The sequence below is a fragment of the Eumetopias jubatus genome, unplaced genomic scaffold (genome assembly GCF_037043125.1).
Source record: "Eumetopias jubatus isolate StellerSeaLion01/CBP00866 unplaced genomic scaffold, mEumJub1_p1.0 scaffold_10, whole genome shotgun sequence".
NCBI classification, from domain to species: domain Eukaryota; kingdom Metazoa; phylum Chordata; class Mammalia; order Carnivora; family Otariidae; genus Eumetopias; species Eumetopias jubatus.
In genome coordinates, this window is record NW_028274816.1 from 81,820,025 (window position 1) to 81,834,403 (window position 14,379).

General features: G+C 61.0%; 3 protein-coding genes across 3 annotated transcripts; 1 reads left to right on the forward strand and 2 right to left on the reverse strand.

Moving 5' to 3' along the window:
* Positions 1 to 623: 623 nt before the first annotated feature.
* On the reverse strand, positions 624 to 1,100 carry NPB (neuropeptide B). Its single transcript, XM_028112410.1, has 2 exons — positions 858 to 1,100; positions 624 to 752 (listed from the first exon to the last, which is right to left on the reverse strand). Exons 1-2 carry the CDS (start codon positions 1,098 to 1,100, stop codon positions 624 to 626), a joined length of 372 nt encoding a protein of 123 aa, XP_027968211.1.
* Positions 1,101 to 3,876: 2,776 nt separating this feature from the next.
* ANAPC11 (anaphase promoting complex subunit 11) lies at positions 3,877 to 9,526 on the reverse strand. The gene is made up of 3 exons (XM_028112776.2): positions 9,405 to 9,526; positions 8,384 to 8,503; positions 3,877 to 4,194 (listed from the first exon to the last, which is right to left on the reverse strand). The coding sequence occupies exons 2-3, from the start codon at positions 8,490 to 8,492 to the stop codon at positions 4,049 to 4,051; spliced, it is 255 nt and encodes an 84-aa protein (XP_027968577.1). The 5' UTR covers positions 8,493 to 8,503; positions 9,405 to 9,526; the 3' UTR covers positions 3,877 to 4,048.
* A 90-nt stretch (positions 9,527 to 9,616) lies between these two features.
* ALYREF (Aly/REF export factor) lies at positions 9,617 to 13,461 on the forward strand. The gene is made up of 6 exons (XM_088028092.1): positions 9,617 to 9,903; positions 10,334 to 10,465; positions 11,949 to 12,096; positions 12,706 to 12,769; positions 12,864 to 13,038; positions 13,133 to 13,461. The coding sequence occupies exons 1-6, from the start codon at positions 9,667 to 9,669 to the stop codon at positions 13,145 to 13,147; spliced, it is 771 nt and encodes a 256-aa protein (XP_087884218.1). The 5' UTR covers positions 9,617 to 9,666; the 3' UTR covers positions 13,148 to 13,461.
* Positions 13,462 to 14,379: the final 918 nt, after the last annotated feature.

A 14,379-nucleotide genomic window follows, 5' to 3' on the forward strand; every position in this document is an offset into this window, starting at 1 on the left:
TGTGAGCAGCCCCTTCTCACCCCGGAACTTCGTGTCCAGCCGCCCCCCCGTCCTGCCCTGGCCTAGTCACTCATTCAACACATGCATTCACTGCCCTGTGCCTAGTACTTTGCGGTGTGTTGAGGGGACACCAAGAAAGGAGTGACCTGAGGAGCTGCCCCTCCAGTAAGGAAGAGCTTTGTCCTCGGGAAACCCCGGGAGCAAGGCAGGCCTGGAGTGGGACCCTCCCAGGCAGGAGGGCCACCTGGGGTGGGGTGGTCGGAGGAGGCTGTGAGGGCAAACATGGAACTGGCTCCTGGAGGACACGGGGGGATCCCGGAGCTGTGTGGACAAAGGCGGGGAGACAGCGGGGACGTGGGGTGCCCCTGTGCAGGCTGTTCCGGGGTAGGCTAGTGGCCTGAGAGACCTGTGGGGCGGCGGGTAGGGGGCGCCGGGGGTGTCTGGCGGCAGAGTCGGGGTCTGGGGACTGGCGGGTCCCTGCCCGCCCCGCCCGCGCCCACTCGGAGGCCAGCTGCGCTTCTCGTTTATTCAGGGAGCCGTTCAGCGCGCGGGTGGAGGGGGGCGCTGGGGTGCCCGCGCTGGGCGGCGAGGGCCAAGCGAGGTCCGGGCGCGGGGGTCGGGGCTCACGCGCTGCGACAGTCGGCCGCGCGCAGCGACAGGAAGACGTCCGCCTGGCACTGGAAGGTGGCGCGGCCGTCGGGGAGCCGCTCGCAGCTCCGCAGCTTCGGGGACACGTCCTTGACACACACGGCCTGGGGGCGGGAGGAGGCTGAGGGTCCTCCCCGCGCGCCCCCCGCGTCCCGCGCGCGCGCGCGCCCCCCCCCCCGGCCCCCGCCCGCCCCGCCGGCCGCACTCACCAGGCTCCGCAGGCGGGGACACGGCTCGACGACGGCGCCCGCCCGGCCCGGGGGTCCCGCGCTCGCTGGGGGCTCGGAGCGGCGCGCGTGCGGGGACCTGCGGAAGCCGGACAGCAGCCCCGCCGCGCGGCCCACAGAGTAGGAGCTGGGCCCCGCCGCCGTCTTGTACCACGCGAGGCCGGCTGGCGCCAGCAGCAGGCACAGCGCCAGGGCGGCGGCCACCAGCGTCGCGGGCCGGGCCATGGGGACGCGGGCGGCGGGCGGGCGGCGGGGCTCGGAGCCGCGGCGGCGGCCGCCTTATATCTGCGGAGCGGGGCGCGGGGGCGGGCGCAGAGCGGCCGTCGGGCCCCCCCTCTCGCGGCAAGAAGCCGTGCCTCCCGTGGGGGGGGGGGCAGCGCCTGTGGGGGGGATCCGACGCCCCCATCTTCCCCGCCCCTGCCGGCACCTTCCGGGAGCGGGGGGCGGGGTGGGGAGCGATGCCGCGGCCGCTGCCCAAGGTCCTGCCTGGATAGGGCCTCAGTGCGAGCAGGGGGCAAGTGGGGCAGCAACTGAGCCCCCAGCTAGCCCTAGGGCGCCCCAGCCCTGACAGTTACCACCCCCCACCCCTCCCAGGTCCTCGGTGCTCAGGAGGCTGGGGAGAGACGACTGTGCCCAGGCAACACTTTCCTGCCCTAAAGGGGATCTGATCCCAGGGCCCGGGCTTCTTTTTTTTTTAATTAATTTATTTATTTAAGAGAAAGAATGAGATAGAGCACAAGAGGGGGGTAGGGTCAGAGGGAGAAGCAGGCTCCCCGCCGAGCAGGGAGCCCGATGCGAGACTCGACCCCGGGACTCCAGGATCATGACCTGAGCCGAAGGCAGTCGCTTAACCAACTGAGCCACCCAGGCGCCCGGGCCGGGGCTTCTTGAGGAGACATCAAAGTCTGAGTGGGCCTCGGGGCCACATTGTGTTTCACAGCCACGGGGGAAGCTTCTACTAACAGGGTTACTACTGGTGGGGTCCTTTAGGAGGAGGTGGACAGCAAGGCCAGGCCTGACCCCTGGAAACCGGACCAACGGACAGCTGACAGGAGCCCAGAGGCCCCTCCCACCCAGCTCTGCCCTCGGGGAGGCTGCCCTCGGGGAGGCTGCCCTCGGGGGCCTCAGGCCTTCTCTCCTGAACACCTGTGTTCAACAGGAGATGAATCAGACCCAGTCCCTGACTCAAGCCACAGCCAAACGGGAAAGCACAGCTGGCTGGAGCCGCTCACCAGAGGGGAAAATAAGGGAGCGCTAGGGGTGCCAGAGGGGGGGGTAACGGGGAGCCAGGGGAGTGTTTGCAAAGGCAGGTGGTGTGAGCCTGTGCGTCCTGGGGGAGGGAGAGCGGGCTGAGGTTCTGGAGTCCTGAGAAGACCCTGCAGGGGCCCTGAGCTTCCTGGGAGGAGACAGATGGCTGGACGTGGACAGGACCTGGTGGGCAACTGCACGGCCAGCTTGAGGCCAAGTAGGCCCTGCAGGGACCAGGCTGGAGCCCAGGACACGCAGTGCGGAGGAGTCCAAGTGGCAGGAAAGTAGGCAGTCTACAGGAGGGGCCATGACCTTGAGCAAGTTGACGCCTCTGAGAATGAGGACATCCACCCCAAAGGGCAAGGCCGGAAAGCCTGCGAGGCTGCACTCAGGGTCTGATGCCCCAGGCACACAGTCCGGGGTCACAGGAGAAAAGTCCCAGGCAGGGGAGGTGGGGCAGGGGGTGGGGGGGGCCGGGATAAGGTCAGGAAACTCCAGGATGCCACAGGGCTGCCATGCTGCCCCAAGGGGCCTTCTGCAGGGCCGCAGACCACTCCTAGTGGGCTGTGAACTCCTCCCTGGGACTCCTCGGATCCGAAGACATCGTAGACACAAAGGCTCAAGAATACAGAGTAGCCGCCCAAACCCGGAAGCCAGACCTAAGTTTGTTTGCAGGGCTGCTGGGAGCACCCAGGGGGGCTGAGCCCAGGCCCCAGGGGCACCAGGTGTGGCTGCCAGAGGACGTGGGCCAGTAGGCTTGCTCAGGCACCCCTCCTTCCACTCACACTCCCTAAACACCCTGGACACAATGTGTCTTCCTTTGGGTGTGTCCTCCCAGCACAGATCCCGGCCCCGGGGCCCTGGCAGCTGGGTTTCTGGACACAGGGCATGTGACCTCCAGCTTGGGGAAGGGTGATGGTCCCCAGGGCTTCCTTCCCTCTGGGCACAACATCCAGACAGCAAGTAGGGAGCCCCAGAGGTGACTGACCAGGAGGCCAAAACCGGGGCGCTGAGGACAAGCAGTGTCGGAGTGCTCAGCAGCTGGCCACCCACGAGGCACAGGGCAGTGATCCCCAAGGGGTGTCCCTTGAGAATGGACTGGAAGAAACCAGTGCCGAGTGATTCCTTGCAGCTCACAGGGACATGCAGCCTGCAGCAGTCTGTCCAGTAGTAGCCAAGACTCCCAGGGCTGGGGTCATGGCCCCCAGACGCCACCCAACCTGGAGCTGTGGACTAACAGAGGTGCCCAAAGGAGCTTTCCACAGGCTGTTCTTCTCTAAGTAGAGGACTTCAGACACCTGGAGACACAGATGGCCTTGACATCTGAGTACGTACACAGTACGTCGCAGCCCAGACGCTCAAGCTGGAACAAGGGAGAAAGGACCGAGATCACCAGCACCTGCTCAGGGACGGCCTTTCAGCAGAAGTGACCGCGGGCAGCAGCTGCTATAGCCGTGCCAGGCCAGAGTCGCACGGACCTGTCTGCAAGGCAGTCCCTGGCTTCAAGGTGAGTGGCCTTAGTGCCACTGTTCCGTTTCCCCTGTTGGCACACACGCCTTTGCACCACCAGGCCTTTCAAGCCCCCAGAGCCAGTTACTCTGGCTCCAGGCTCTTCGGGCTGATCCTACGCTCCTTCTCCTGGGATTGTGACTCAGAGCTTTGGTGGCATCTCATCAAGATGTTTATTCATGAGTTTTCCTATCAACGCACGGCGAGGCGGCAACGGGACCAAGAAAACAGGCAACCAGAGGCCTCCAGCAAGGTTCAGGTAATTTAATGAGTTTTACTTATTGGATAAAGTGTCACCATTTGAAGGAAAACAAACACAGCCCCAGTCCTTGTGTCAACCCTGTCACCGCCCAGAGGGGGGCCATCCCAGGGGAGAGCACGGCCGGCCAGTCCACGGCTGGGGGTTGGGGGGTGCCTCACTCCTTGAACTTCCACTCCTGGCGGCACATGGGACAATGCTGCTGCACCTGCTGCGCGTTGAGCCACTTGAGGATGCAGTGCATGTGGAAGCAGTGGGAGCACTGGCCCCACACCAGGGGGCAGTCGTCACCCGGGACCTTGCCTGCGGGAGGGGGCGAGAGCATCACGCCAGTCACACAGGGCGGGGTCAAGCCGGCCGGGGGCCAAGGCCCAGGGCCCAGGGCCTAGGACGTCAGGCGCCTGAGCCAGCCCCCTGCAGCCCAGGGGCGTTGTGTCCAGAGCCTCCCACACCTTGTTCCAGGAAAGATGGAGATCAGGAGTGTGAGCACGCTGTGCAGGACACGCACACACGCATGCACACACGCACACACGCGCGCACACACACGCCTGCAGTGGTGGCCCTGACTCTGCCCTCCCTCCCCTGCGAGGGGGTGCTCGGCTGCAGGGAGGGCTCTGGCCTAGCCCACGGTCCCTGCCGCCCGGGGTCTGGATCCATCTACAGACACACCACAGCTTTGCCACTTCACCTGGGACACCAAGGCTCCAGCACCACCATCTGGGGACACCCCGCTCCCCCGCCATCTGAACAGGGAACTCTTTCTTCTGATCAAGCGTAGGAGAGCTGGCACCTTGGGACTGAGGCTCCTCTTCTAAGCAGCAGGGACTCAGTACAGTGGAAGGAGTGGTGTTTACGGCCCCACCTGTCAGCAGCCGGGAGTGAGCATGCTGCTACCTTCACCTCTTTTTCATTTCGGGGCTGAAAGGGCCCCACCTCCAGGGCCCAGGGCACATGCTGCTAGCACTCCACTCCACATGCATGGAAATGCTACCTCCATGGGTGGGTACAGGGGGGACAGCCACACTGCCCGTAACCAGAAGAGGATAGGGGCCCCTGGGTGGCTCAGTCGTTAAGCGTCTGCCTTCGGCTCGGGTCGTGGTCCCGGGGTCCTGGGATCGAGCCCCGCATCGGGCTCCCTGCTCTGCAGGAAGCCTGCTTCCCCCTCTCCCACTCCCCCTGCTTGTGTTCCCTCTCTCACTGTGTCTCTCTGTCAAATAAATAAAATCTTTAAAGAAAAAAAAAATAGAGGGGTCTCTGATTTCTTCTGATTTCGAGGAGCAAGAAATTCCCATCAAACAGCTGGTGCCAACAGAGCACACTGACCTCCCTCAGGCTGTGTCAGCGTCCCAAGCACTGAAGTGCCGTGGCTTGCTGCCTCCACCCCTCCTGGGGGTGCCATCCCCCCCATCGCTGCCCTGGGGGTCCTCTACACCTATGGAATGCTAACTGTACCCCCAATGTCACTGATGCACAAACACCAGATAGACAAGCCAGGGTCAGACAAATAGGACACCTGGTCCCAGCAGCAGCTCTAAGTCAACACACGTCCTAGATGTGAGCTGGGGGCTCCTCGCAGGACAGAGACTGCCTCTGGACCTCTGTGACCACCATCCTTCCTCAACACCAAACACAGGATGCTCGATCCTGCGAATAATACCACAGACAACACAACGCTCCCACCTGGCACCTGTTCCTCGCTGACCGAGTGGCTGGGAACCTTGTGGTGCTCTCAGCCAACCTAGTCGCACTCGGAAACTTCCACGTCACCCCTCTGGCTGGACAGGAGGCCCGGGCACGCAGTCCATCGGGGCACCTGCCACTTCCAGAGGGCAGCATCCCAGCCACTTGGCTCATGTGGGCGCCAGGTCAGGAACACACGTGGGCTCTTCGGTACCCTTCCACGTCTATTGAAAGCATGCAGCTCCGCAACCCCGAGCAGTCCCTGCCCCGCAGGGGTGCCTGCAGCCCACCAAGTCAGGACAACTACCACTACGTCTTTTTATTCACTTGTTTGGGGTGGTGTTCTTCAATCTTTTAAAAAATCTTTTTTGTAACAAAACATCACTGCCTCTCTGAAACTTTGATGACAAAACAACTAGAAAACTATATACTTGGCTAATACAGAATTACTCAGAATTACTATCCTCACTCTGCTTCCCTAGCCACTGGGGCGGGGGGGGGCCGAGACCCTGTGCCAGGAGAGCCCACTAGGTGTGACACCTGACTGAGGTTACATCCCCCTCACCCCCAGGGCCTTCCTGAGCCCAGCAGAACTCAGCTTGGAATCAGAGTGCCCTGCAAGGAGAGGATACACTGGTGGGGGGCAGGGGATGCCCTGGTGGCCACTAACAGGGGAGTACACAGGCCACACGGTCCATCTGAGGCAAGAGCCATTTCCAGTAATGTCACCAGCAGGCAGCCCGCCTGAGGCATGTGATGAGCACAGGGGCAGTGACGGTGACTCACCCAAGCACTTGCTTGTGTCTTGATGGAAATCCTTCGTCATGAAAACACCTCTCAAAAAGACTTTTACTCCCAAAGATCTCTGGGACTGGGGGCGGATTTATTACAGCCTCAGTCACTCTGGCGTTCTCACAAGAGCTCAATTTTAGCAAGAGAAACCCAGTGTCACCTCATCCGTGTAAAGAGCACCTAGGCTTGTCAGACACTTGGGCACATTACGACTGGCTCTCAAATTTGACCTTGGGTCTGAAGATCAGGCTCTAAACTCCCTACTCCGTGGCCGACAGACCCCCTTCCACAAAACCTGGGCACACTGGCAGGTGCAGAGATGCCAGCCACAGGCCCTGCTGCAACAGCAGCAGCTGGGCGCCCAGGCTCTGCGCCCGTGCCACCCCGACCACACCACTCACTCTCCCACAGCCAGTTTAGGCAGGACTTCTCCAGGTGCCCATCCAGGATCCCACAGCCTTCGCTGTGTCCCTAAGGAACCATTTAAGAGTGATTTAAAGTAGATTCAATAAAACCAGATCCTGAGTTACTACTAAGTAAAACTTAATCAACTAGAACCAGTCAGTGATCTCCTAAGATTACATCCCACCCATCTGAGTAAATCAGGACGGATTAAGTCCTGGGAGATGAGATTTCCTTTCAGCCAAAGCAAATGTGAAGATTAAGCCTAGAATATGGGGCGCCTCGGTGGTTCAGTCGTTAGGTGTCTGCCTTCGACTCAAGTCATGGTCCCAGGGTCCTGGGATCGAGCCCCGCATCGGGCTCCCTGCTCTGCGGGAAGCCTGCTTCTCTCTCTCCCACTCCCCCAGCTTGTGTTCCCCTCTCTCGCTGTGTCTTAAAAAAAAAAAAAAAAAAAAAAAAGATGTAAAGCCCTACTGGGGCGCCTGGGTGGCTCAGTCCTTAGGCATCTGCCTTTGGCTCGGGTCATGATCCCGGGGTCCTGGATCGAGCCCCGTGTTGGGCTCCCTGCTCAGCGGGGAGCCTGCTTCTCCCTCTCCCACTCCCCCTGCTTGTGTTCCCTCTCTCACTCTCTCCCTGATGGATAAATTCTTAAAAAAAAAAAAGTAAAGCCCTATTATTATCCTGGGCACTCACCTGACCCCAGAAAAGAGGCCTCATCATTCACAGGAGAGAGTGGCCCCTCAGTATACCCCATGTCCTGTTTTCTTCTTGGGACTGCCCTTGCCCCCCCAAGAATCAACTTCCTTCTGTTCAAGTTCACTCGGGTTTGGCTAAAAACAAAATTCACTGCTGCAAAAATGTGTTTTTGACTTAAAAATACACTCAAAGCGTTTCTACTTCACAGAACATAATGGGAACAAAGATGAATCAAAAACCACCACAAAGAAAAAATCTGATAAAACCTGGTCAGACACCTTGAAAAAGTTGCGAGCGGAGTGGAAGGGCTTGTTCTATGTTAATATTGAACAGCCAGGGCAGAGCAAAGCAAGCAATCGTGGATCCTGCTCACACCACGCAGAGAAGAGACATCTACGGACAACAGGAAGAATCTAAGCAAGGACTAGGAATGGGGGTGACTCTAGGGGCTCATCGTCACGTCACCTCTGATGTGACAGCACTCCCCGTAAAAAGTCGGGAGTTACTTTTAGAGACTCGGCTGAAGTGGAACCAGGCGTCCTAGTGAGTGGTTACCAAACCCTGAAGCAAAGATGGAAAGGTCCCTTAGCCGCTGTGATCCTGTGTGCCAGGTGAGGGGAGGGGTAGCCCTACCATATCCTGGGTTTTGTTCGATTGAGAATCTTCAAACCCAGAGTTCTAACATATCTTTCTGGCCCATGGACTTTGACATCGCATAAAAGGTGACATCACTTTTTCTTAGAAAACTTTTGATGAGCTCTTTACACAAACGTGGGCCCAAAACACCTGGCTTTCTCGTGTCAACTTTTCTTGAGAAAAGGGACACCCAAACCCAAGCTCTTTGTGCAGGTATCTCTGGGGAGATGGTACCGCCAGGCCGGCAGGCAACGCTCAACAGGGAGGGGACACCGGGTACACTCACAGTCCGGGCAGCATCCATTAAAGGCCATCCGGCAGATGCCACAGTTCTCGTCGTTGGCCACCCAGAGCCAAGTGGCCACACCATTCCAGCACTTAATCTTCACCTTCATGACCGCGGAGTCTACAGGCGGAGGGAAAGAGGTCAGGGGGCTACACTTAGTCTGCACAGCTACAGCATCTAGGCCCCAAAGGGGCGCGGCTCTGAGCCCAAGGTTCAGCATGGGCTGGGACTGCTGCCAGAGCCCTGAGAAATCCGGACGGACAAGCACAAATTCGTCAGCACGGACGGCGCGGACAGGGCCCGGGTGCCCCTGGGGGGAGAGAGCGCCCCAAGAGGGAGGCTCCCTACACATTCAGGGTGTCTACAAAGACTGCACGGTCTGCCCTGCGTCCACGAAACGGAGCATGGGCTTTCACCAATAATTGCAAAAACGTACCGTACGGTGCTTTTCAAAGGGTTATGACTAACTTAGGGTTCACAGAGAGACCCCAACCCAGCCGACTACGAGTTCACACCACGGAGCAACCACCCAGCACGCTCAGCCTGCGGCCCCGGTCAGCGAAGATCTGGTGGGCGAACGCCGCCGCCGCCGCCACCAGACAAGAGTGCGGAGGACGGGGATGCGGGTCGGGACCAGGGCGCGGGGGGAGGGCCAAGTGCCGGGAAGGGGTGGGGTGCGGGGAAGGCACGGGAGCGCGGGGGGAGGGGAGGGGAGGGGGCGGGGCGCGGGTTAGGAGAGACGGTGCGGGGTGGCGGGGAGTCGCGAGAGCGCGGGGAAGGGGTGAGGTGTAGGACGGCGCAGGGGCGCGGGGAAAGAGGGTGAGGGCGAAGGCGCGGGAGCGCGAGGAGAGGGTGGGGCGCGGGACCGGGCGCAGGCTCCGTCTTGGGGAGAGGGTGGGTGCGCGGGGGAGAAGCGCAGGTTCAAGGCACCGGGTGGGCAAGGGCGGGGGAGGGGCGGCGCGCCCGTCCCGCCCCAACGGCCGCGCTCCGCCCCGCGCTCTCGCACCCCCGCCGGCTTAACCTCGCGCTGCCCCGCCCGCCTTCCGTTGGCAGCGCCCGCGCGGGAAGGTATAAAAACGACCGGCCACTGCCCGGCACCTTCACAGCAGCGCTCGCCTAACTCAGTCCCTAGCGCGCACGCGCCGCCCTGCCCTCACCGCCCACTCGCAGCCAATCCCGGGGCTCTCCAAGGACTCGGCACCGGAAGACAGCGCGCGGCTCCGGAAGTGACGCGCCGGCGTGCTGACGCGCGGGCTCGAGCCGAGGCCGATTCCGCGCCCGCCATGGCCGACAAAATGGACATGTCTCTGGACGACATCATTAAGCTGAACCGGAGCCAGCGAGGCGGCCGCGGCGGAGGCCGGGGCCGCGGCAGGGCCGGCTCCCAGGGCGGCCGTGGCGGCGGAGCGCAGGCCGCCGCGCGAGTGAACCGAGGCGGCGGGCCCATTCGGAACCGGCCGGCCATCGCCCGCGGCGCGGCGGGCGGCGGCGGCAGGAACCGGCCGGCGCCCTACAGCAGGGTGAGTGCGGAGGCGGCGGGCCGCGGCGGGCGGCGGGCCGGAGGGGCGGCGCGCGGCGGGTAGGATGGCGGGCTGCGCCGGGCCGGTGGGCGCGGGCGCCGGCCGGGCGGGCAGGTCGCGCGCGGGCCGGGCCCGGGAGGCGGAGACCCTCCCGGCCTTTGTCTCGGCTGGGCGCCGGGCCTCGTGGCGGCGGCGGCCGAGGGGACGTTGGGCGCGGCCGCGCGGGCGGCGGGAAGTTGGTTGGAGGGAACGGAGGAGCTGCGGGACCGTGGGGTCCCGCTGGGTCGGCGTGGGCGGGAAGGGGCGCGCTGCCCGTCTCGGCGTTTCCCCCCCGGCCCGGCGGGGAGAGCGTTGGCTGTGAGGGCGAGGGGGAGTCTTGAAGAGACCCTCACGGGTCTGTGTCTGCTCTTGTGTCTTCTTTCTTCTGCAGCCGAAACAACTTCCTGACAAGTGGCAGCATGACCTTTTCGACAGCGGCTTTGGGGGTGGCGCAGGCGTGGAGACTGGTGGGAAACTGCTGGTGTCAAATCTGGATTTTGGAGTGTCCGACGCCGATATTCAGGTAAGGGACGGGAGTTTCCCGGTGAGCGCTTGACCCTCGCCGCATTGGTCCTGTCCGGGATGTGGTCTTGAATCCCCTCCCACCTTAGGACGGTGAGCCCTCCCGGGCACCCAAGGGCCAGCCCCTGGCCCCTCTCAGGGGCGCAGGAGTGCAAGCAGAGGTCGCACTGTAGTTGAAAGTCCGACAAGTAGGTCAGTGTGTTGGAAGACGGGAGCCCAGCTTAGCGTGAGCAGCTGCTGCTCTTCCTAAGATGCGTTCTGCCGGAGCTTTCCGTTCCTAGCGCGGAAGATTGGCCTACTGTGAGCGTTCCCTGTGTTACTGACTCACCTGGGATGTTCGGCTTTTGTTTATTTTGTACTTGTTTTAATGATTTGTTGGGAGGAGAAAGGTCTTTTTCTGTGGAAATTTAGAAGCAAAGCACAGAAGCAGGATGGTGCTGGGCATCTTTCCTGCTCCATTTGCCTTGAGCCCCAAGCTCCGTGTCTTACGGAACTTGTGCCTTGTTTTTCCCGTGGTCTTTTTAGTGGCATGATTCTCAAACCCAACTTTGGTTGAAGCTTCTTTTTTTGTTGTTTTGTTTGGGGTTTTTTTGTTTTCTGTTTTTCGGGGGGGGTGTTTCTGTTTTTGTTTTTGTAGTTCTTTTGTTTGAATTCCAAAGGCATATAAACTCGTTTTCTGATTAAGTAAAGACATTTTGGGGATCAGTCCCAGAGATGGCTGGGTCAGGGTGCTGGGCCTTCCTGGTTCAATTTCCCAGAGCCCAGCTGTTTGTTTGACTACCGTGGGAGGGCAGAGCAAGGCCGGTGAGCACTCACGGTGTCTCAACACTTTTTTTAAGGTGGTTTCTGGCATCCACTGGAAACCGCTTTTGGTGAACTCCTCTTCCCGCTGTGTGCCTGCGGCCGGAGTAGCCCCACACCCCGGGTTCCCTCTCCAACTCCCAGCCTGCCTGAGGTCAGGGCGGTTTCCATGGCAGCGCTTGACTTCAGCCTTTGCGGCAGGCTTGAGTAGGAGGAGAGGGAAAGGTGAGCCAGAACCTGCCCTGGGGGAGGGGCTGGGTCAGGGCTCCTGAACCGCCGGGCCCTGGGAGCTGGTCCACGTGTCGGATAGCATCCCTTGCTCTGCAGTCTTGGCCTTTGCTGTTTCTTGGTACAGTCCTTGGGTGTGTTGTCAATTTTCCGCTGTTAGAGGAGATAGCGACTTACTCTTGTTCCCTTCACTGGTGGGCTCTGTGGCCCTTTACCTGCATCCTGGGGCAGATGTAAGGTCCCCGCACTGGCAGGAGCCCTCAGGCCCAGCTGCTCCAGGAAGTTGCTGTCCCATCTGCCCCTCCCTTCCCCTGGTTTCCACCACCACTGCCCTGTCCCCATATGTGTCTGCCTCCCAGGGAAATGACCCCAAAGCAGCTCACACTGCCAGGGAACTGCCCTGGGCCACCAGAAGGGAAGCCCCTTCACTAATAGTTGCTCTTTCCGGCCTCCAGGAGCTCTTCGCTGAATTCGGGACTCTGAAGAAGGCGGCTGTGCATTACGACCGCTCCGGGCGCAGTTTAGGAACAGCTGACGTGCACTTTGAACGGAAGGCAGACGCCCTGAAAGCTATGAAACAGTACAACGGCGTCCCCCTGGATGGTGCGTCTGAGGTTGGACCCAGGATGATGGCGGGGCTGCGTCTCGTTTGTGGATTCTGGGGCTGGCAGCCATCCGTGCAGGAGTATGGCTTATCCTGTGGCTGAGGACACTTTGCATTCGCCCCTTTGTCTCTCTCTTCCATTCTGCCACCTCTCATGCTGCCCCACACATCTGGACCAACCTCTTGTGAACCCCCATCCAGCAAGCTACATCCCTCCCCTCCTTCAGCTCCTTCCGGAAGACTCACTTCTGTGAAGCCTTCTCAGAACCGCCATAGTACACCTCTGAGTGCGGGGCTGTAGTCGTAAAGACAAAGGTACCGGTTCTTCTTCCGTCAGGCCACCCACACCTTTCCACCCATGAGCACCCCGGACACCTGGCCAGACACCCGCCTAGTCCGGACCGAGAAGGAGCGAGGAGGTTTCCGGTGGGGTTGTCACTGGCAGCACCTCGTTCTCCCACCGGTATCGCTCGGCCGCTCCCCTTGTTGGGAGCCTTGGAGACACACAGAGCCCCTTTCCGGTGCTTGCATGGAGACCGGGGTGTGGCACCCCCTTGGTGCGTCTCAGAGCCCCCTAACTGGGGCACCTCTTGTATTCTCTGCCGCAGGCCGCCCCATGAACATTCAGCTCGTCACGTCACAGATTGACACGCAGCGGAGACCCACGCAGAGGTGAGTTCTGGGGCTGGGGGGCCGCGTGGGCCTGGGGGCGCTCGTCCTGCAGGCCCTTCCGCAGCACGTGAGCGGGTTCCCTCTTCCCTGCTAGTGTAAACAGAGGCGGGATGACTAGAAGCCGTGGCTCCGGGGCTTTCGGCGGCGGCGGCACCCGGAGAGGCACTCGTGGAGGAAGCCGGGGCCGAGGCAGAGGCACCGGCCGGAGTTCAAAGCAGCAGCTTTCTGCAGAGGAGTTGGATGCGCAGCTGGATGCTTACAACGCGAGAGTAAGTCCCGGGCCAGGGGCGCCGGGGGGGTGGACGGGGCCCGACCGGAAGCGTGGGCCTCCTCTTGAGTGAGCGGTTTTCATGTGCGTTTCAGATGGACACCAGTTAAGGAGAGCAGCAGACCCTCGAGTGGAGCAGGACCCAGATGTCTCCTCCGTGCTCCCTGGTGGGAGGGGCCCGTGGACTGGGGCTGTGCAGCCAATGATGGATTTGTTTCTTTTGTGTTTTAAAATAGGATTTAAAAACTCATGTAAAGGTTTTTTTTTTCTTTCCTTTTTTTTTTTTTTTTTTTTTTTTTTAAATTCTGAAGCAGCCCTGTTTTGTACCGAGTTATTTTTGGGATAAATGTTACCGGTTGCTGTTGTGGGGAAGGTGGTGTTTTCACCTTTGCCATAATAAAACAGAGACGTGTGTGGAACTGGAGCCATGTGACTTGTGCCCTGCCACAGTCCTCGCTTGGGCCTGACGGGAGCATGGGGAACAGTCCTGCCCGTCTCTGCTCTACCCTTCCCGCCCCCATTACCTGCCGCTTGTGCGGAGTGAGAGGTGGGTTGTGGCACCCCGTGTTGTTGCCAGATTTCAGGTGGCCAGGTTGGGCTGTCCCTCTCCTCCTGGTGCTCTGCTTCTCAGAAATGGATCAGCAGCCCTGACTTTGCAGCATAACCCTCTCCTGTTTCTCTCTCTCACATCAAAGCAGGAGCAAGCCAGCAAGTGTGCCCTTGTTTGTGTCCGGTGAAATGCTAGGGGGAGCTGTGGCAGAGTCGAGTGACGCGCACAGACCTGGAGGGGCTGGTAGACAGCTGCCCCATCTGGACTCCCTCTGGGACCGAAGAGAGCAGGCCAGAGATGTCCCTTGATCACTTGCCCTGCCGTGCTGCTCGGAAGCAGCTGAGATCCCCGTGGGGGGACGGGCAGGAAGACCCCACTGAAGTCCTCAGGGTTCCCCTCCCCGCTCTGGAGGTGGTGCCAGCTGTGCCTAAAAGCCAGCGAGACCTAGGGGCCCCGGATCCGCGGCCCACAGGCACAGTGTAGGGTGCAGCGGTGGGTGGAAGGTGGTGGTGGCTGTGGAGCAGAGAGCTCTGGGAAGGCCGGTGGGCCGTGGAGCACAGAGCTTCGTGGCAGGACGGCGGGGACGTGCCCTGCAGCTCAGGCTGCTCCCAGGGCGATTTCCACGTTGCTGGCGGTGCCTTTAACTGCCAGTCCTCCACTGTTGCTGCGGAGCCAGTGGCTGTCGCTTGAACGGCCTGCTTCACACTAGGCACTGGATGGAAAGGTGACTGGCATGATCTGGCTCAGCCCTGGAGGAGCCCAGTGTCACGGAAAGGGATCGGCATGTGCCCG

Bases quoted from the DNA above. Each gene is read 5' to 3' on its own strand.
- NPB (XM_028112410.1), bottom strand. From the start codon at position 1,100: ATGGCCCGGCCCGCGACGCTGGTGGCCGCCGCCCTGGCGCTGTGCCTG. The intron at 753-857 runs GTGAGTGCGGCC...TCCCGCCCCCAG, and splicing joins GTCCCCGCCTGCGGAGCCTG to GCCGTGTGTGTCAAGGACGT.
- ANAPC11 (XM_028112776.2), bottom strand. From the start codon at position 8,492: ATGAAGGTGAAGATTAAGTGCTGGAATGGTGTGGCCACTTGGCTCTGG. The intron at 4,195-8,383 runs GTGAGTGTACCC...CCCCTCCCGCAG, and splicing joins TAATGGATGCTGCCCGGACT to GCAAGGTCCCGGGTGACGAC.
- ALYREF (XM_088028092.1), top strand. From the start codon at position 9,667: ATGGCCGACAAAATGGACATGTCTCTGGACGACATCATTAAGCTGAAC. The intron at 9,904-10,333 runs GTGAGTGCGGAG...TTTCTTCTGCAG, and splicing joins GGCCGGCGCCCTACAGCAGG to CCGAAACAACTTCCTGACAA. The intron at 10,466-11,948 runs GTAAGGGACGGG...TCCGGCCTCCAG, and splicing joins TGTCCGACGCCGATATTCAG to GAGCTCTTCGCTGAATTCGG.